This window comes from Crassostrea angulata, chromosome 6, assembly GCF_025612915.1.
Source record: "Crassostrea angulata isolate pt1a10 chromosome 6, ASM2561291v2, whole genome shotgun sequence".
Lineage (NCBI taxonomy): Eukaryota > Metazoa > Mollusca > Bivalvia > Ostreida > Ostreidae > Magallana > Magallana angulata.
In genome coordinates this window covers 41924863-41945634 of record NC_069116.1, presented here as the reverse complement: position 1 = coordinate 41945634, position 20772 = coordinate 41924863, and the positions used below count along the sequence as shown (strand labels likewise).

At 34.1% G+C, this 20772-nt stretch overlaps 1 protein-coding gene across 1 annotated transcript; it reads right to left on the bottom strand.

Annotated features, from left to right (window-relative positions):
- Positions 1 to 90: 90 nt before the first annotated feature.
- Positions 91 to 13680, bottom strand: LOC128188773 (sodium-dependent neutral amino acid transporter B(0)AT3-like). Its single transcript, XM_052860035.1, has 11 exons — positions 13172 to 13680; positions 11346 to 11462; positions 8884 to 9188; positions 7753 to 7914; positions 7016 to 7126; positions 6473 to 6674; positions 3618 to 3724; positions 3245 to 3446; positions 2441 to 2600; positions 1931 to 2093; positions 91 to 584 (listed from the first exon to the last, which is right to left on the bottom strand). The coding sequence occupies exons 1-11, from the start codon at positions 13389 to 13391 to the stop codon at positions 351 to 353; spliced, it is 1983 nt and encodes a 660-aa protein (XP_052715995.1). The 5' UTR covers positions 13392 to 13680; the 3' UTR covers positions 91 to 350.
- Positions 13681 to 20772: the final 7092 nt, after the last annotated feature.

Sequence of the window (20772 nt, the reverse complement as noted above, 5' to 3'; positions counted from 1 at the left end):
TCGTATAAACACACATGCACCGATATTGACACTTCGATAATTTATCAGTATTCACAAGAGTATAGTATTACTTTTTTTTAATTTTTTTTTTAATTTCAATCTAGATTTTTAGTCAAATGGAACAATTTTATAATATAAATATAATAATAATGAATGTCATGGCAATGATTTAAAGTAACAATGCATGGATGAATAAACAATATAGTTAGACAAACCAAAACTATTACGATTGACAAAACATCACATATAGCTCTTTTCTAATATACAAGAATTATACACGTTGGTAGATGTTCTTCTTTACTTTGATACGTATTGCAATGCCTAACTAAAATATTACATATCGTACGTGTCTAATCCTTGAACCCAAATAAAACTTTTTCGAACTGGTTACTGATATGTGGCTGAAACTGTCTCTCTTCCATCAACTCGTCCTCGGGGAAATAGGCGGGCACCTCCTCCTTCCAATCTATAAGTCTGAAGTACTTGACCAGCGCCACCCCCGGGATCCACAGTACGGAGGACAGAATTAGAAGAACGGCTAACACCTGGCACCACCAGGGCCATGGGGCTAACTCCGTGTATCCCTGACAAGAAAATACTTTACCTCAATACCTGCCAAATATTTTGGGGCATTCAGAACTTTGAAACACTGACTTTTTATATTTTTTTTTCATTTTAAAAATTGATTCTTGTTAACAACATCTTAAGGACGTTGTTTACTCAGGGTTTGAGTTCTCAAATCCGGATTGTTAAAACGTTCAATTTCATGGGTAAAATTCGTTTAAAATACAAAAAGTATTTATGAAATGAATTATTATTGACATAACAATCGATATTTTTTACTAAATTATGGAATTAGGCTCTGACAAAGTTTGACTTTTAGCAAAACAGAGGAAATTCGGACAACATTTTCAGATTTTGTTTTCCACTGAAATATTTTTGGTAGTACTATAATATTTTGAGTTAAGATTTTATTTGTTAGTCAACATAATTTTGCATATTTTCTGTTGGTTTTATCTTGCTTTTTCGTTTAGATAAACAAAAAAATTAAAAAATGCTAAAAAAATTATAAAAGACACCATATCTCAAAATTCTGATCATTGACCTCATATAAATTTTATGCCAGCAGAGAAAGGTCAATATACTTAGTTTAATACTATAAATGTTTTAGCATTATCATCATTCAGTTTTTTGTTATATTGAATCAAAAATGGGTAGTAATTTGAAAACTGATAGAGGAAATTCGGACTAGAATATCTATAAAAATTGTGAATGAATACTTAATGCTTTGTATCTATTTAATGTCACTATCATTCATAAACTGTATTTCATTTGTCAAAGAGTTAACCAATTTGTATTATTTTCACAATTAAGAAAATCTCAATCATAGTGTAAAATTTTTATGGATTTTTCTGAAATTTTAAAAAAATATTCAATGGCCATTAACTCAAAAAGTAGGTCATTGACCTACTTTTTGAACGTGAAGAATAACACTACCACGTAAGGTCTATAACACACAATAGTTGGTTTTTCATTATCATCAGTGGAATTCTTTTTCATTGTGAGTAAACGTCACCCTTAAGATATTGGTATGATTCATAGAAATGTTGGCGGGAAACGATCTTGTCTTTAGCTGCGGTGCAAAATTATCCAGTATACCATAAACAAAATACGTCTACTACTAGTGTATATGTACATTTTGTCTTTTAACGCATAAATGAGAGTTTCACCAGAGACATATATATTAGTATTATTTTTATACATATGTATATACGTCCCTTATTTCACCAATATTAATTAAAGGAAGAAATAAACACAAAAATATGTCACATGCACAATGCTGTATTTCTAAAAGTTGATTTATGGCCAGATGCATCTTGTTGCGAATCACTAAATGCACAGTACCAAAAATAAATTGGCGATCAAATACCTTTAATGAGTTCCAGACCTCGTAACTGACTCCTTTAGAGAAAATTTCTATGAGACTTGCAACAAAAATAACGACCATGGCAAGTGGACCGATAAAACGCCAACACAGGAGCCAGAAATAGCCAGGCCGGCTTCCTATCATCAGCTCTATATCATCGCATAATCTAAAAATATAACAATTACCATCCATGTTACATCCACATTAAGGTAAAAAAGATTGATTTTTGAAACCACTTACCCAAGTTTCATTTAGATATTTTCTTAGAAATAGCCTTTCATTCTCATTTTTCACCCATGAACATGATGAATGACAGGTTGTATCTTAACCTCCAATTTTGAAAAAAAAATGAAAGACATATATATTTCTCAGAATAAATTAATATGCGTTAAAATAGTCTAACCCTAAATAGAGTCTTCCGGTAATGTAAAAGATTATGTTGCGCGCTTTTATGAATGCGTATCAAGTTGGATAAGCATTAAGGTACGCTTATGATTAAAAGATGCTCAGTACCTTTGTAAACCATAAATATATGACATCCCTAATAATTCTATGAATGCTATAATCAGCAGAGGTATATTGGCGGAGAAAGAGTCAAATAGGCTGAAAACGTAGGAACCGGTTCTGGTGGCAAAACACAGGGAGATTAGGAAAGAGACCAGACAGACGATACCTGTAATAAAAAACACAGGGAGATCAGGAAGGGCGCTAGGAAGACGATGCCTGCAAAGATAATTAACTCACAGACGAACAAGGAGGGTCACAACTAAATTGGACAAGATGTAAACAACATCCAACTTCCCATTTTTTTTTACAAGTTCATAAACGTCAAGAAGGTAGATGTATATCGAATTTTGTTTTTTGCATTTTGGTTAGTTTTCGATAGTACTACGATTCATTGAAGCAAGGATGGTTTCTTACGAATACAACCAAAAGGTACATGTTAAAAAATTATGTTTACTGTTTTATAATTCAGTATTCAATAAGACGACAATTTAAGAGACTTTCAGTAATTTATCCTTTGCAAGTCTTTCGACCCTTTAGGAAAGGCTGCCATTTTGGGAATTTTTTTTCAAAATTGCTGTGAACGTATTACATTTGGCGTGTACGATATTTGGTGGAATATGTCTTTACAATAAGTTAACGTGGATTTGATTCAGCGCATGTCTAAATGTGCCTTTTATTTACATATATATTTTACATTTGGCGATGTAGTTAATTTAGCGGACGCCGTTTTCCGCCAAAAAAGATAATTAGAATACACAGTCAAATGTAACACGTTTACAGTAAAGTATGAATGTTGAATTGCGTACAAACCACATAGTATTTCCTTTCTGAGCTTTGGAAACAGCATCATGTCGTTAATAGACGTCAGGGCGCCCTCTAGTGTTCCAAACATGCTGTCCAACCCCAGGGTGAACAACATGAGGAAGAAGAGGACAGACCAGAGAGGGGCGATCGGAAACTGATTGATGGCCTCTGTGAATGCTATAAAGGCCAATCCGGTCCCCGAGCCCGACTGTATTAGAAAGAAAATAAAATACAGGCAAGCTAAATTGATTTGATCACATTGAAAATTCAAATGAAATCTTACTATATATAGTGTGTGTAGCTGTTTCCAAACATTTTTATTTTACAAACATTAAGATCGTAACAAGATGGTTATATCTACTGTCATGGAAAAATCTACCTCTGATATGATGGTTTTGAAATCACAAACTGTATCTGTTGAATTTTCTAATGTTTGATTCTCCTTTTGTGTGAGACAATTTTCGTACGCCATGGTTGCTTTGAAACCTTGTAGAAAAAAAACAAGCTTTATAAGTATGAAAGCTGGTGGGTCTTCTTATATACCGGAACATTGAAATGGTGATATAACAATTGCACACTTATCTTTCCTATTTTTTTTTTTAAAAAGTGTGTTTTGAATGTTATTCAAATCTCGTCAATCTTGTATGTTGTGCTACATGTAATTGAGGCCCCGCTCTGCGTGCGCCGTACAGTGATTAGTTTGTCCGTGCTTTCGTCTTTCCGTCCTTCAGAGTGCATTTGGGTAAAGGGTATGCAGTGACCTTGAACCATGTTTCTAGATCTAAGGTTAAGGATGGCAGAGTTATGTACAAAATCCTTGTCCGGGGCATATCTTCTCTCCTCTTGATCCAATTTTGCTCATATCTCACTCACAGAGTGTCTACGGTCAAAGGGTGTGCAATGACCTTGAATGTTATTTGTAGGTCAAGGGTCAAAGTTATATCGGATCGCGCAAAAATCCTTTTTCTGGGCATATATACTTTTCACTTCGCCCTATATGCCTCATACTTCACATAAACAGAGCTTTTGAGTAAAGGGTGTGTAGTGACCTTGAACCATTTTTCAAGGTCAAATGGGAAGGTAACAGCAGAACACTTTTAAACAATGGTTTTGCTAAGTATGTGTATAATAAAATACATTAATTGCAGTAGTTTTCCTGGTTAATTTAGCCTTTCAATGAAAAAAATTACGTGCAAAGTTTGTTTTTCTAAACAAACGACACAAAAGGGGTACCACACTATTTCGCCTCATCTTAAAATTTGTCATTGGCGTCGAGACGGCTATGATTGTATTACGATTTTGACATTGCTATAAATAAAGGTTATAAATTTTTGGCAAATTAAAAATATTGTTCACTAATATTTCTGATTGTTTACAATCGAAGCATGATATGTGGATCGTATAAACTAGATCATTTGGAGGAGAAACTAAACGGTTCCCTTTTCTAAACATTCCCATGATACAGTTTGGTTTGTTTGTTTTTGGGTTTTTTGTTTGCCCATAACAAAATTATTTTGTTTACTTTGAATATTTCTGACTTTGAAAGGGGGCCGATTATGCTGGTGTAAATAGACAAAAGTCTAAAACCCTCTAAGGTAATTGGTTTGTATGGAAAACTAATTGATACTGTAATAGTGAAAAAATCGAAACCATGCAGCTTTAATCTTGCTCAGCAAAAATGCCTGTATGTAAGGGGAAATGAGATTAAATTAGAAGTTTTAGCCAGCTAGAAAGTTACAGGTCAAGGTCAAAGCGAAATTGTTTGAAATTCTTTATCATCCTATTGTCCATTATTTAAGCGGGGCCCTTAAAGATGGTCACCATCTCAATGTTGTCTAGTTTTTAATGTGACCATAAAGTTCACATTCAAAATTACATGACTGTGAACAATATGTTCACATTAAAAAATACATTTAGCACAGCATACAGGATAGACAAGCGGATATACGATATTTTAAATAACATCCATCTAGAAATTGGAGACGAATAAAAGAAAAACTTTCTGGGGAACAAATCTGCAATAAGCACCCCTTATTAAAGTAGCTGATCGATCTAATGCGAGGGAAGTGCCCTTTGGGACTCACTTTAGGCTCGTTCAAACAAAATGAAATCAACGTTAGGGGATCCTCCGAGAGTACAGGTCAATACAATCTTTTCTACATTTCTCCAAATCAATTGTCTTCAGGTCTCGATTGAAAATGCAATCATAGCAAGAAAAATCGGCTACGGTTAAGATTGCTTATATAATCCATGAAAATATTCATCGTCTTTTAGGAAGTGATGAATATTATAGGAAAAGGGGTAAACAAATATGACTTTCTATTTATCTTTTAAATAGTTTAAATTAAACTGAGATTTCCACCCATTTTAAACAAATTGACATTCTAAAAATTCATATATTTATTTTTATATTATATTAACCAAACTATTTAAAAAAAAAATAAACATGTGTTTTATTAAAAAAAAAACCCCAATACTATTAATTGCTGCATGTATGACATATTGGTTATTGTCACCTATGGCCTATTCCTATGGTAACCAAAATACTTGATATTTATAAATAATCTGGAATTCGATTTATTCTCCAAAAGTCGAAGAAGAGCCAAACACCCTTAATTTGTCACTAATTGTGATTGATGTGTATCTAAAGTTTGTTTGCCTGCACAAGATTTAATTTACCTACACATCGTGTTATTTCATATTAACGTCAACATACATCTCACTATCAATTTGTTCTATTATGGATCAATAGAAAAAATAATATCAAGACAAGAAAATAACTTTTATACGCAGAAGATTTTACGAGTAAAGTATTAAGGTTTCGGATAGTTTCATGAATAATTACACAAAGACAACGCAATATTGTTGATTTAATACAGTTTTATATAACATTCTTCATTATAACTAAGTTTTCTTTTGGCTACAATCCTACACAATATCTGGTAATTGATATAAAGGCATTGCCTACAAAGACACTGTGTTACGTAATCATTATATGCGGGTTTCTAATTTCTGGAAAAAGGCATTTGATCTTTTAATTAGTTAACAGAAGACAAATTCATATCCAAATATCCATATCCAAATTAAGTAATGTCAATATGTTAACATTATTATGTGGAATGCTACAAAAATTCATGTTTTAAGTAAAATACATATACTGTATTATCAAAAAATAATTTGTTTTTAAAAGAAACAAAATGAATTGAAACTTTCACAGTAATGAATGAACCTTACCCAATATGGAGAAAACCACACAGGCGGTGAAGATGGAGGTAAAGAAATCTGAGACGGTGACTATCAGGGCTTCTTTGGCAAAGTTGTTTCTGATAGGGTTGTACGACGATAGTGCAATCAGGCAGCCAAAGGCCAGGCCAAAGGAGTAAAAGATCTGTGTGGCGGCGTCCAGCCATACCTCGGGCTCAAACAGCTTGCTCCACTGAGGGTAAAAATAAGACGAATTCCACATTGGAAATAATGGTCAAGGTCGAACTCAATACTCAAGATATTGTCAATGTTTGACTCAAAATTCAAGATATAGTTTTTCGAATCCGGCGATATACTACGCTAATAATGATGTTAATCTAATTCAGTATTCAATAAATCTAATTCTGATCACATGTCTTTACCGGGTATATCGTTATAAAAAAGACGTTTAAAAGACAATTTTTGATATCAAATTAATACACTAGGAGCAATTAATTAAATCAATTTCGTGTAGACGGCAAATATCGATAATTTTACTTTTTGACGCATTTGTTGGTGGGTTTTATTTTTTACCTCCGGAACAAACAAATGTTCTAATCCTCGTTCAAATCCGTGCAGCGTTATCCCTCGAAAGAAAAATATGATAAGGACTAGATAAGGGAACGTAGCTGTCACATACACAACCTGCAAAAGGACATACAGTAGAGGTATATCACTGAATTTTTAAAAAGGAAACCAAAAATATATGACTATACATACTTTCAAAACTTTTAAAGTTTGCATCCATATTGTTTTGTGTCGGGCATTTCATCTAATACAGCAATTATAATTACTTTAATGTAACTTGTTTGAAGAAAACAATTGCTAATACCATCGTTTAGTTTTGTTCAGATCAAACTAAAATTCATATAAAAGAAATAATAGAGTGTTGCCACTGAAAACAGGCAAAATTCCGATAGAAAAATCAATGATCAGTTGGCGATTCTGTGATTAAAAGTAAAGAAAAAAACTTGGAAACTGCAGAGAACCAATAAAGATTCATTCATTCATTAAAACGCACTTACTACTGAAACCATTGCCGATAAATGATTAAAAAAACTCCTAAATGCCATAAAAATGCAATCTGAAAAATGTTAATCTAAGAAAACATTTGAATAAATTGTAGAAATTTGGCGTCAATGACACCCATGAAAAAAATCAAGATAGGTCGATGTCACATTTAATTCTCGATAGCGGCCTCTCGACTGTAATAACTTGCTGCTGTTTCCCGTAATTTGTCTGCGGGATTCAACATAACAAAAGCTCCTTACTTTTCCAGATGACTTGATTCCTTTGACCATACATAGATACACGATGATCCAAGCGACCAGGAGTGAAACCGCCAGCTTCCAGTTGAGGCCGCTTGAGGACTCGATGGATGGAGCTATGTTTAAAGTCTCTCGGTACCAGAAGTACGTGGTAGGTCCACTTCTCTTATAGGAAGGACAAGAAAAAATCTTAATAATACACATGTCCATCGCGAATCCAAGATTTGCTTAAAAGGGGGCCGACAAGGTCGAGGAACTGGGGGCCACCTTGAGGCCCCAGTGGGCCAAGGGCAAAGCCCTGATGGGGACTAAATGGTGAAACCTCCGGAAGCTTCCAGGTTTTGAAAACACACATTTTTGAGCTAATCAAGCTATACTCGACAGTATTATAATATCAATGAATAAAAAAAGACTGATTTATTGTAGTTCTACTAATTTTTGTTTGAAAATTTGATCAGAAATTGGGGAAGGGGCTCTTGGCCCAATTCAAAACCCGCCACTGCATGTACAACCAAATAAAGATGATTTTCAAATTTTTAAAGCAATCAGCATAACCTTACCCGACATATCATTACGTCATCAATTAATATTTAATAGTATGTTGGAATATACAGTGTGTCAACTGTCAAGACAAGGTTGGATTTTAAGATATAAATAAATACTATGTAATGTAGATGGACTTCATAATTTCTGTCGATAGATAGTTTCATATATCTTTTTAACATATTTTATTATCAATCATGTGTTCTAGGTTGTTTGGCCAGTCCTATTGATACAACAAAGTAGTAATGTTAAGTAACAAACAAGAAGAGCATTGGATAAGTTGGCAAACTTTCTTTTCCTGCATGATTTTCTTCAAATACTATAAGTTTTGTCGACTTTTTATCATTAATAACATTCGTCACTTTTTACCATAGAAGGTATAATTATGGAGTTTGTTTTTTTTTTTTTGAAAAGGCAAGAAAACAATGATGAAACAAAATTCACATATACTTTAGTCAGTTTTCCTAGTATATTAGATTTTAAAATGTAAAATAATCTGTTTTATCTGATTTATGAGATTTAAGTTAGTTAATCAGGGATTAAAGCAAGGAGTGTAATGTTTAATTGATGCAACAGTGAGAAAAACGTTACCTCGCACTCTGGTTCTTTAACTGTAGAATTGAAGCCCTCCACAAGAGGACACTCGGACCACGGCAGGGGGGACTGAAAACTCTGGACCAAATAAATGATGCACCACGCCATGATTGTATTATAGTAAAGCGCCACATTGAAAGAGACTGCAGCGGAAGCCAGCCCCACTCCCTGGAGATAAGGGGAGACCTGGTTCCACGAGCCGACCGATCCTTTCCGCAAACGCTGCCCGATCGCAAGCTCCAGGTAAAACAGTGGGATACCCTCTATGGCTAGCATCACTGCATAGGGAATCAGGAAAGCTCCTGTGATTAGAAGAAAAAAATGTGGAACTGTTGTTTGCAATCCTTACTTGGAGAAATTCAAAATTCGTTTACTTATAGAAATGTTCGATAGCATCAATTTCATTTGAAAAACACTATTATAATGTCCATCAGCCTCCTTTCTCACAACATCGGGGTAAAAAAAAATTAAAAATCTGTTGGCGTACTGAAAACTTATTTTTTCAAAACCTAAAAATGATGATTTTGCAGCAAAATAAATACTAATATAAAAAGTAGTATATTGTATAACCTTAAGATAGGAATAAAAAATTATTAATTTATTTATGATGGTTTTAACTCACTTGATCGAAAAGAGTATACATCAAAGTTATGTTGATGTTTCACCTAAGAGTTTAATTTGGTGTTTTCTTTCAGGTCCGCACTGGCCTATATATCTAGTTTTGTTTTGAACAGAAGTTTGCGTGTTGATATGAAATTAAAAACCGCTCAGTCAAATACTGCCCTGGAGAACGTACTATACAAAATTCATAAAAGTGTCAGGATAAACTAATTTTCTTGCATTATTTAGAACATGGCGCTAATGGGCTGTTCTAGTGCTTAAGAGCGTGCGTCGCCCCGCCGTGCAGTTCGCTCCTTTTGGTGACAGCATGATATATTCCCTCTAAATTGTCGTGATATATCTGTCAGTAATCATGCTTTAGTAAAACAAAAAGCAGTTTTAGTAGCCAAATAAAGTGTTAAGACTGAGTTTGTGTTTCAAATTCATCCACGAACAACAATTACCATGACGTCACGTAATGCAATTTTCTATGCAAAATGCTGAAACAGCATATCGGATTAAGTTTTAAAAATTTCAGTTTATTCAAACTTGCAAATGTTTGATGAACATGGATTAGAGAACAACCAATGAATAATGTTTTCAAATTTAACAACGTTTGGATTCTTTTATGTTGGGCTAATGTTTATATTTTTGATGCTTGTAGTAAATGGGTGTAACATCTTAGCGATAGCAAATTCAAACATTGTAGTTGTCCTTTTTGTGTTTGTAGTACAGTAACTGCAGTTTAGTGTAGCATCTTAGTAAATGCTCATTGATTGAGTCCTTCCACAACCTATACCGTTTACGTGAACTAGTCTGAACATACAAGTTCAGGGTTGTCTCCAAGACCCGAGGGACGGGGAATTCCCCCGCCTATAATGCCTTAATTACCCGGCTATTATTGCATTTTAAACACAATGTAGCTATAAGCAACCCCCCTCCCCCGACTCCCTTTCTACATTTTTATTTCTTCCTTCTACTTTAATTTTTAGAGACAACCCTGTAACAAGTATATGTATAAGTTTATTTTTAGAGAGAGAGAGAGAAAGAATAAGGTTTTTCAAGACACTGCGGGATAAAGAATCCATAAAAAAGACTGAAGAGAGTAGCTACATTAATACTGCTGTAAAATCTGGCAAGTTTAACCGCAATGTGTGATATTTACGGCAACTATGTCTGTCATACATAAAAGGTTTCAAAAATTCAAAAATGGTGAAATGGGCATAAAAAATCATTACCGCTCTGTTCAATCAAGAATGCTCTGTTGCAATAAAAGCTACAGTTTAGAGACTTGTTACTAATGACGGTTGAGAGACTGTTAAAACAAATAGCCGAGTTGTCAAACATTTCTTTGGAGACAGTTCACACTGTTTTAAAAGGAACTTTCACACTGAAAAACCTTCACGCGCTACGGATACCAACAACAGCGTGTAAGAATATCATACTAATTATTTTTTAAAAAAAATTCAAAAACTGCAATGATGGACGGTTGTCAAAAATTCTAACACGTGACAAACCTTGGGCACATTACTTAATTTGAACCACAAATAGAAATTGACGAGATGCAGTTTTCGAAAATAGCAAAACACCTAGGGATAACAAAGAGATTTCAGAGCATAAAGAAAGTGGTGTCATTTTCTTTAATAGAAGTGGACCCTGTGATAATGTAGGCCTCTAGTACTGTCTTCCTTTTTTTGGAGGAAATGTCAGAAAAAAAAATCCGAGATTGCTATATTCGCAGCTAGTGATCTTGTTAAAGAGGGGGAGAGGGGAGGGCCAAAATTGTCCTACAGCTATGGTAATAATAAGTTGGTTTTTTTTAAATAAGTGATGCAATTTTATGTGACGTAACTGCTCACCTCCTCCATTTTTCTGGGTGAGATATGGAAATCTCCACACATTACCCAGCCCCACGGCGTATCCAATCAGGGACAGGAGAAACTCAGCCCTGCTATCCCAGGATTCCCGTTCTTCACCTACGTGTAGAAAAACATGTAATGCTTATTCTATAATTTACATTTGACGCGTTTCTCAACAGATATATGAACACTTATACATGTATGTACAATGTACATTTAGTTAAGCATTCAATTTAGTGAATTAAGTCCCTTTTCCGCCAATAACGTGAAATAGAAAACACAGTCAAATGTCCTAGTTTTGCATCATTATGTAGTTTCGATGTTTTGTTAGTATTTTTCAATGATATTTCATACAGTTGCAATTTCTACAAGTCAAAAAATCCTGTACGTGTTAGAAAAAGGAATAAGCAAAGATGGAATCGAATTGGTTTACTGCAATATTTTGGTATGCATCATTTACTGTATTTTTAATAATATTCGTGGATATCAGTTTTCGTGGATTTATCACCGTTTCAAGGATACTTAAATTCGTGGCCAGTGATTCTATCATTGCAGTGTGTGTGTGCAAATGTCCAATAACTATCTAATTTCGTGAATAAACTCAAAAAACTGATATCTACGAAATTTGGTGACCAACGTTAATTGATGAAATCCCATGCAGTTTTTACTGTATGATGTTATTTTCGCCCCGTGTAATTTTCGCCCCTCATCACATGCAAACAGTTTCGCCCCGCCTTCAATTGGCCCAGACACACGTTTGTGGAGAGATGATAAATTTGCGACATTGAAATCCGCCCGATGACAACGAGGGCGAAGAGGCAAAAATAAAACGGGGCGAATATTTCCCTGTATACAATATTTCGTAAATTATCGCTCTGCAGAAAAGCCAGAAGTCTAATGATATGTATTTATATCATAAAACCATGGCGTCTTAATCAGATTGAAATATGTGCGAAGGAAGAACACAAATGGACATTGTTTGTATCGCAAAGAGTCTTATATAAAAACATCAAAGGACACCGGTCTGGTGTATAACATGTTCAATTAATTTGTTTCTGGGTAAACATGCACTACATGGACATCCAGAGATTTCGTTCCCTCTATATTATTAATTATGATGGGATTAAGTGATTTGATTCTACTACAGCCTTGGGGGTTAGGAAACCCTATAGATGTTCAATGAATACGCTTCGATTCCCGACTCTCGGTGGTTTTATTTAGAACGTAAGCAAATCAATGTCTCCTTCCGGAGTACGCAAACATGGGAAACGTCAGTAGTCCTCGCTATCGGTTTGTCACGCAACGTTTTTGTTGTTGTCGAGATTTGTTCTGTATTAAACGGAAAACCAAAATTAATGGAAGAAAAACATTTTACAAACTACTAGTTTATTCATGCATCTTGAGAATTCTATATTGTGTGCACCTAAAAGAAATTTATTCAGGTCAGCATACTCGTATATAATACTTTACTAAATAATGTCCTTTTATTAGAATTTAATCAAAAGTTAAAAAAAAAAATTCCATGACTGATTAGTCATGTAATACTATTTAACTTTAGATCGAATATGAGTAAGTAACAACAATAGTGCCTTCGGTTAATTTAGCTTGGTATACATACATGTATGTATATATGAATATAATATAAGAGTTTTTGTCCAACGCTGTAGATATCTAAAGCAGCGAACCATCATGCGTCACTTTCCAATAATGATAATTCTTTGAAAAAACCCACTGTATTTGAAAGTCAACAAGAAAATACCCCCTTCCCTTTTCCATTTCCCGTAGCGGAGAGGTACGTAAATAGTAAATAGTTAAATACCTCTTACCTGTATGTCGGCTGATTTTCTTTTCTAGGTCAATCTTCAGTAAATTTGCCGTGGACGCTTCCGGTCCTATACTCAGAGTACTTCCGTAAGTTTGTCCGGAAACAGGAACTTGCAGATTCTGTTTTTCGTCATCTCCCGACGGGGAATTTTTGACGGAATTTTCGCCCGATTCCACTAAACTGTCCATTTCTATTTTATCTTTCTTCTTGGGTCTCTCCATAACTGTTGACGCTGGTTGCTTACGCAGGGGACACTTTTCATATATGAAAAAAAAGTCAGAATTGAAAGTGTTCGGTGTTTTGAGAATCACAGTCGATCGATGACTGGGTCTTTGGCCGCTAGATGGCGTTGCTTGATGTTGCGATAGGATATGCTCCCCCGTAGCTCTTCAAATTTCAACATGTCCAGAACTTGTTGATCCACATTTCCATATTCCGAAGGGGAAGCACAGTTTTTTACTCTGAAAGCAAATCCCTTTTGTATAATACTTTTCACATGGAAGGGGTCGTATTGCAATTTATTATTGATTAATTAATTGCTTCAGAGATTTTTTTTTTAATTTAGTCACATCACTGCAGTTCTATATTCTGTCGCGTTTGACTTGAACGTAATTCAAAGTTGGTTTTTTTCTCTCATTTTCCCCCCAGATTTAGTACAAATTTAAAATCGGAGTGTGAGTTTTTACTTTATTGGCTATATCTGAACCCATGTGATGTATTGATTGGAGAAATCAGCTTAGAAATCTACCACATTACCACTGGAGGTTTATGCCACAAGCATGATCGTCTTGTAAGAGGCGTTAGCAAGAAACATGATGATTTCTGATTACAAATCAATGCATTCGTCGCTGCATAATGAAAAACCCATTCTTCACGATAATGACAAGCAATTCTTGACGTGCGAACCCAAAGATAGAACTTCGATATTCAATTCTATATCTTCTTGAGCAAAGGACTGGACATGAATGAGAATGGCAAAATTAACAGCCTATTAACGCAAATACAGAAATCAGGGACAGATTTTTTAGCGTTCTTCGTAGAAGAGATTGCCTCTATCTGTGCTTGAATAATAAAATTGGTTGTGTCGAAATGTTTTAAAGTTTGCGTTTGAATTAATGGCTATATAATTTGGGGGTTTTTTGTGCGATTTTTTTTTGGGGGGGGGGGGGGGCAATTTTGTTTGTTTGTTTTGTTTTGTTTTTGTTTTTGTTTGTTTGGTTGGTTTTTTTTTTTTTTTTTGTTTTTTTTTTTGGTTTTTTTTTACAAATCAGTTGTACAACCATCAAATCTTCGATTTCGTAAATAAAATTTTTAAAAAGTCAATAAAGTGCCTCGCATTGATGTCAAAGAGCGCTAAATATACACGTACATGTATAGTGCTAACTATAGTATAGTAATATATGTCTAATAGATTTGTAAAATGTGGAATTAATATTAAATTAAACTAATTTAATCAATTAAGGATCAATCTATTCAGTGTCCTTGAGAAAATTATTTAATAAGATTCAATATCCGAAGATTTTTTTTACGATTCTTTTCAAATTCATCCTACAGGAGTTAAGTTTATACGTAGTTATATATGATCTTATTGCTGTAAACCAATTTTTATTCGCGACGACTTCATTTCGCGATTTAACAGAGATACGCTGACTCGCTACGACTTTTTTGCGATCAAGCCTTCTTCACACATGAAATCGCGTTGCATCCATACAGCAATGAGTAGTTCGCCGCGGGAAATATCTGTGACGAAGAGGCTCTCGCGAACCGCGCAAATATTTCTTGCGCGCGAATCAAATTGTGTTTACAGTAATTTGTGTGGGATTTTATTCAAGGGGAAGGAGTTTCGTGGGGTTGGGTGGTCCAGGAAAGTTCGATGTCATTTGCTTTAAAAAAAAAAAAAGCTTTTTCTCCTGTAGTCAATATGAGAAAATACATGTACTTTCCTTGATCACGGTAAATGTATGATTGACAACTCATCGATTAAAAAAATATATCATAATTCAGAATCATTTTAATAAGAGCTTGGACTTTAGGTAGTTGTGTCATCATGCAGCAATGTAACGTAGGCCTGTCTATTTCATTGCTGGCCACTCAGTCATGGCTCTTTGAAATCAGCAATATTTTTCTGGCTTTTGAGTTAACACTACGCAATCGGTGCATATTTCGTTTGAAACCGTATCATTTTAACTAGTTTTGAAGCAAGGTAAAAGAATAGATAGCTACATCTTGTTGAAAGTCCAAGGTCTTGTTAAAATGGTTATAATACACTCAAAGTGAGATCATTGCATATTTTGTAAGATTTGTCGTATTTTTGTTTCCGAACTTTCCGGGTGAGTATGTATACAAAAAACTGAAATTTTTCATATGTACATGTAAACTAACTTAATTATTATGTCTCATTAAAAATAATTTATCCCAACGCATTATCTGATTTGTTTTATGCAATCACGTGTCAGGATTATAAAAATTTATATTTCCATATCATGGTCTAATTCATCATCATATCCCATCCCTTCGAGTGCCACGGGATTTTCCATTCTATTCCGATGAAAAATCCCGAGGAAGAGCATACGATCTAATCAAATTATTAATACTACAAAAATCGCTTTACATCCCTTTATATTAGAAAACTAACAGAAAGAAACCGGTTAACTGTCACTACGTTATTGTTTTGCAATGGTTGAAAACCTATTAGAACCTTACGTATTAAATAACATTATCACCTGTTGTTCGCTATAATAAACAATTTATTGCATGAACATTCGGGAGATATGAAGATTTATTTCTACAGAAAAATCGTATTTCACTCGGGCGTTGTCCTCGGAAAATGTGATTTTCCTTGGGAATAAATTAATCTTCATATCTCCCTCACAATCATGCAATGAATGTATATTGTATGTACAAATACCATCACATCAAGGAAATTCATTACAGTGCATATATTTATTTGTTGGTTTCTGTTTTCTTTAAATATGGATGTTAATACCGGTATATATTTCACGACCATACGTGCAGCTGCAGTGGTATTTTTTCTGTCATCATGTGAAAAATCTCATCTATAAATTCAATACCTCAAATAAACAACACTGTTAATATTTTATCACAACTTTAATGGCTTACTGACGTACGTCCATGTACATATCAAGCTTTTCAAACTTTATCATATTCCAATCAGTTGATTGCTATGACGTGCTGTGTTTATATTTCTTTAGAAACGATATCATTTCACGTTGAACAAGACTCGTGATAACTTGGAAATAGGTTTAAAGAGCGATAACTCCCGAGAATATTGAAATTAATAATCGGGTGGGGTGTACTTGCACTCTGACCGATTCGTTCGTCATTTTTTTTTTCACTTAATTTTTAAGAAAATGCATATACACCTAGTTTAACAGACATAGGTCTTAGGCCAATGTCAGGGTCTAATAAATGAAAGGAGCATTCCGATGTTTTAACGATGAATTTGACAGACGACAAATTATTTACACAGACTGAAAGCATCAGCTACATGAAAAAGAGCAATGAGGAAGATTTCAATGGCAAAATAAAGACATTGAACTGGTCTGATACTGACTATAATTTTATATAGGAGATTGCACGTACATAAACCCCTTACTCATTAGAACTCATGGGTGATCTGGCACGTGACATAACACTCAGATACACTAAGTACAGGGGTACTGATGACCGACTACACGACATCCGTCTGAGGACCGAGTAAACTCTTATTTTATCTTTTGATGACGTGCAGAGCTCAGGATGACTTGATTGTTATATAATAAATGTGTTAAAAAAAAATAGCTATTTCAGCTAAATTTGCAACCATTTTTATCGCATATAAAAAGAGGGGAGGGGTGTCCTTTAAAAAAAAAAAAGACTTTCACGAGTTTTTAGCATAATTACATGTAATGTACGATTTAATAGGATTTGGTGATAAATGTATATTTGGCGGGTTTGGGCTAAAAAGTGCATTTCAGTACATGTTATGCTCTCCCCGAATTTTGGCATAATAGAAACGCTTATTAATACCATTTTAATTTACCAAAATAAATTTCAGGGGTGCATATTTTTTGGGGGGTGGGCCAGTGGGGGTGGGGGTGGGGTGGGGTTAATGAGGCATAACGATTTATTACCGCTGTGCTTGGGTATGGAAAACCTCCCGCCAAAACAACAATTAAAATCCAACACATGTGTCTACATTTCAAAATCTCGCATCAATATCTTGTGATTTTTCATTTTTCTGTCTTGCTTTGTCCATTTATATTGTTTATCTTATACATGTAGTAAATATTCTTGTATTTTATCGTCAGTAATCTTTTATTTTGTCTTTTTCATTGTTGTTTATTAATCAACTCCAGAAATAGAATTTCATGACCAATATCAAAGCGTCGGGAAAAAAGACGTAAAAACCTACGTATTTTCCGTTTAGACAGTGGACATAGAAAAACTGTATGATTGGAATATAATTTTGCTGTTATTTTAACGTGTGGACAAAATGTACAAAAATCATCGTCTTTTAATTCAGTGAAAATATTATCAAAATAATATATACAAAAAAAATGTATATACCCACTCTTATTGTTTATACCTACATGTACCACGGTCAATATGCACGACCCTCTCCCACGTGGAAAAGAGAGAGAGAGAGAGAGAGAGAGAGAGAGAGCAATGCAACTTCTGGTCCACCTGGTTATTACTGAAAATTGAACAAAATTAACTCTTCAGGGATATCATAAATCCCGTTAATTAATAACCTTTGAAGGGTTAGTCTGTCAGTTTTCTATGTTTGTGTTTGAGGACATAAGAACTCTATCCTGACGAAAGTGATACCATATAATGCAATACCATCAACCGGTCACGTGCAATATTGCGCAGTTGTCTAGACATATAATGTTATCTGGTCAGCTTATAATGTCAACAAATAACTCAAGTTTGATAAATCAAACATCAGTCAATACGTGTTAGAAAATTCATTAAGTTTGGCCATGTGCGAAAAATGTATTGGTTACTTAATAAAATGAATAGCTTCTAGAAATTTGATACGTTGAGATTTAATTTCACTCCACAAACCAAACTTTCATATTAACAGCCTTCTATAAGCGAGATTGAAATGAGGGTCTTATCCTACATTTTTCTGCTATTATACATGTTTTTTCTCCTCCCTTTCTAACCGACAAATTTATATTCACAAACAGCCTGACAAGTGTTTGGGAGCTTATGGCAGATGTGTTTTGAATGCAGGATGTATTTATAAATATTTCTTGTAATGAGATTTTTTTGTCAATTAATAATGTGAATTATTCTAATACACATGGAATTGACAAATAAGAAAAAAACACCCCCTCCCCTAAAAAAAAAAATAAAAAACAAAAAATACCACCCTTTTGAAACAAACAAACACCCCCCCCCCCCAAAAAAAAAAAAACCAACTCCACAAACAAAACAAATACAGAGTAAATACAACGAATATTTATGTTTTATGTGATTCTAAAGTATACCTACGTAACAGACTAACAATCTGCAACACAATGGCAGAGACAATCGTATGTTTGGGTAACAAGGTAGGTAGGTGTAAATAAAAAATATAAGCAGGAAATTTTAAGTTAAGTCAACACAGCCATTATTTAACAGTTCTAATTTGGAATCCTGATTGCACCGCTATGTTATAATATGATGCAAGATAGTATGTTGTGGATTTATCTAGAACCGTTTTAACAAGAGCTTGGACTTTGGGTAGCCACTCAGTCTGCTTTTTGAAATCAACATGATTTGTCTGACTTTTGAGCTAAGACTACGCAATCTGTGTATATATCACTCGAAACTAGCGTAATTTTTAAACTTGTTTTGACGCTACGTCCTACTGAAAGTCCAAGGCCTTGTTTAATTAAGTGGTTCTATCTCATAGATTATAGATAGAGGGACAGAAGTTGTTCATATTTGGACCTCTCAAACTATTCAATATCACTGACTCTGGGCCATGGTCAATTATTGACGGAGACGATTGTTCGGGTATATAGAATACGATTATTAGACATTTAATTACTTGTATATGTCTAATGAATCTGCAACGAATTTTAAACAAAAAGTAAATTGAAAAAAAAAAATACAACATTCAAGTTAGTGGTAAATTTGACAGATGTTTGTTAATTTATACACTTTCAATGATGAAAAAATTGCCTCATAATAAACAGTGAAAAAAACCTATAAAATCAAATGGCACACAATAGAAAAGGGAGAAATAAATCTAAAACTACAAAACAATTTGTTAGAGGCAGTTGAAACTATACGTACATGTAGTTCGCACCATGATAAATACACGTGATAAATATATTCAGTAGATAGTAGTTTCTTTTACATATACATGTATTCCTGCGGTACTGTATTAATAGTTTTTTGTTTTAAAATAAATTATATTTATTCATTATATCAATAAATAATAAACTATTTTAACATCATTATCACGTAGCCGATATGAAATAATTTTTAACTGGTCAGGAACGTAGCATCGTTTTAAAAAGGGGGGGGGGGGAGGACAGACTCATCCAAAAAACGGGGCGTACTATACCATTAACTTCAAATTACTTTAATTTCACTGTTAATTTTTCTCCTTTCTCTCCTTCCACTTCAATTTTCTACAATTTTCCAAATTGCGGGGGGGGGGGGGGGCTCATGTTAATTTCAGAAAAATGTTTGCTACATGTAAAAGTGCTCATATGCTACGTGCCTGCACTGGTCCAGTTTTCAGAGGGCGTTACAAATATGCACCCGAATAAGGATTGTAAGTTAACCGATTTGTTTTATATTTTAAAATATGATGTTAACTTCACATACAAAGAAAGATAACGAAATAACCAGTAAAATATACTCACATTGTGATGCAAAATTGTTTATAAATATTTAAAAAAAAAACACCCGAAGATTCCACCAATTTGAATTTTCACGTACAGTAGAGCTTTGTACAAGGTCTGAAACTATCTTTGTCCAGCTAAATTGTAACTATGCTAACCAGTATACCATATTTTAGATAGTTGTACCGGTAACTTGCATGACTTTCAATATACTTTTTTAAATTTCCTTTTATTATACTTTTGGTCACAAACTGTTGTATATAGTGTTAGTTTCGCCCCGTTTTTTCTTCTACACTTGTAAACGGTTTCGCCCCGTCTTGAATTCGCTCAAAGTTGTGTGAGATTTCTTATTTACACGGTAGCGGCAAATTCAGTTATAGGGAATACACCACAATATGTCGTTTGAAAAACAGAATCAATGTGTGGAAAATTTTCCATGTCTGAAATTGATAATATCAACGTATCGACGTAAAACGAAAAATATTACGCTTAATTTATTCAAACTTAAAATGAATCAGTTTTCATTCAATTCCTGGCTATATAGATTGAAAGAACAGTTTTAGGTTTGCTTGCAAAAGTTTGAGTCAATCGGCTTAAATTCATATCGCCTTTATATAGTCTTAAATTCGCCCGCTGATGGCCAACCAGGGCAAAATGGGCGAAAATAAAACTGGGCGATAATTTTCCTTGTATACAATATAGTATATGTATAGGCCTATATCTACACAAATATATCGTAAATTATATCTTTTAA

What these genes read in the sequence shown, in the direction of transcription:
- LOC128188773 (XM_052860035.1), bottom strand. Translation starts at nt 13,391, where the DNA reads ATGGAGAGACCCAAGAAGAAAGATAAAATAGAAATGGACAGTTTAGTG. An exon ending in TTAAAGAACCAGAGTGCGAG is followed by an intron (nt 7,915 to 8,883) that starts GTAACGTTTTTC and finishes CCTTCCTATAAG; the next exon opens with AGAAGTGGACCTACCACGTA. An exon ending in CAGAAAGGAAATACTATGTG is followed by an intron (nt 2,601 to 3,244) that starts GTTTGTACGCAA and finishes TTTTTATTACAG; the next exon opens with GTATCGTCTGTCTGGTCTCT.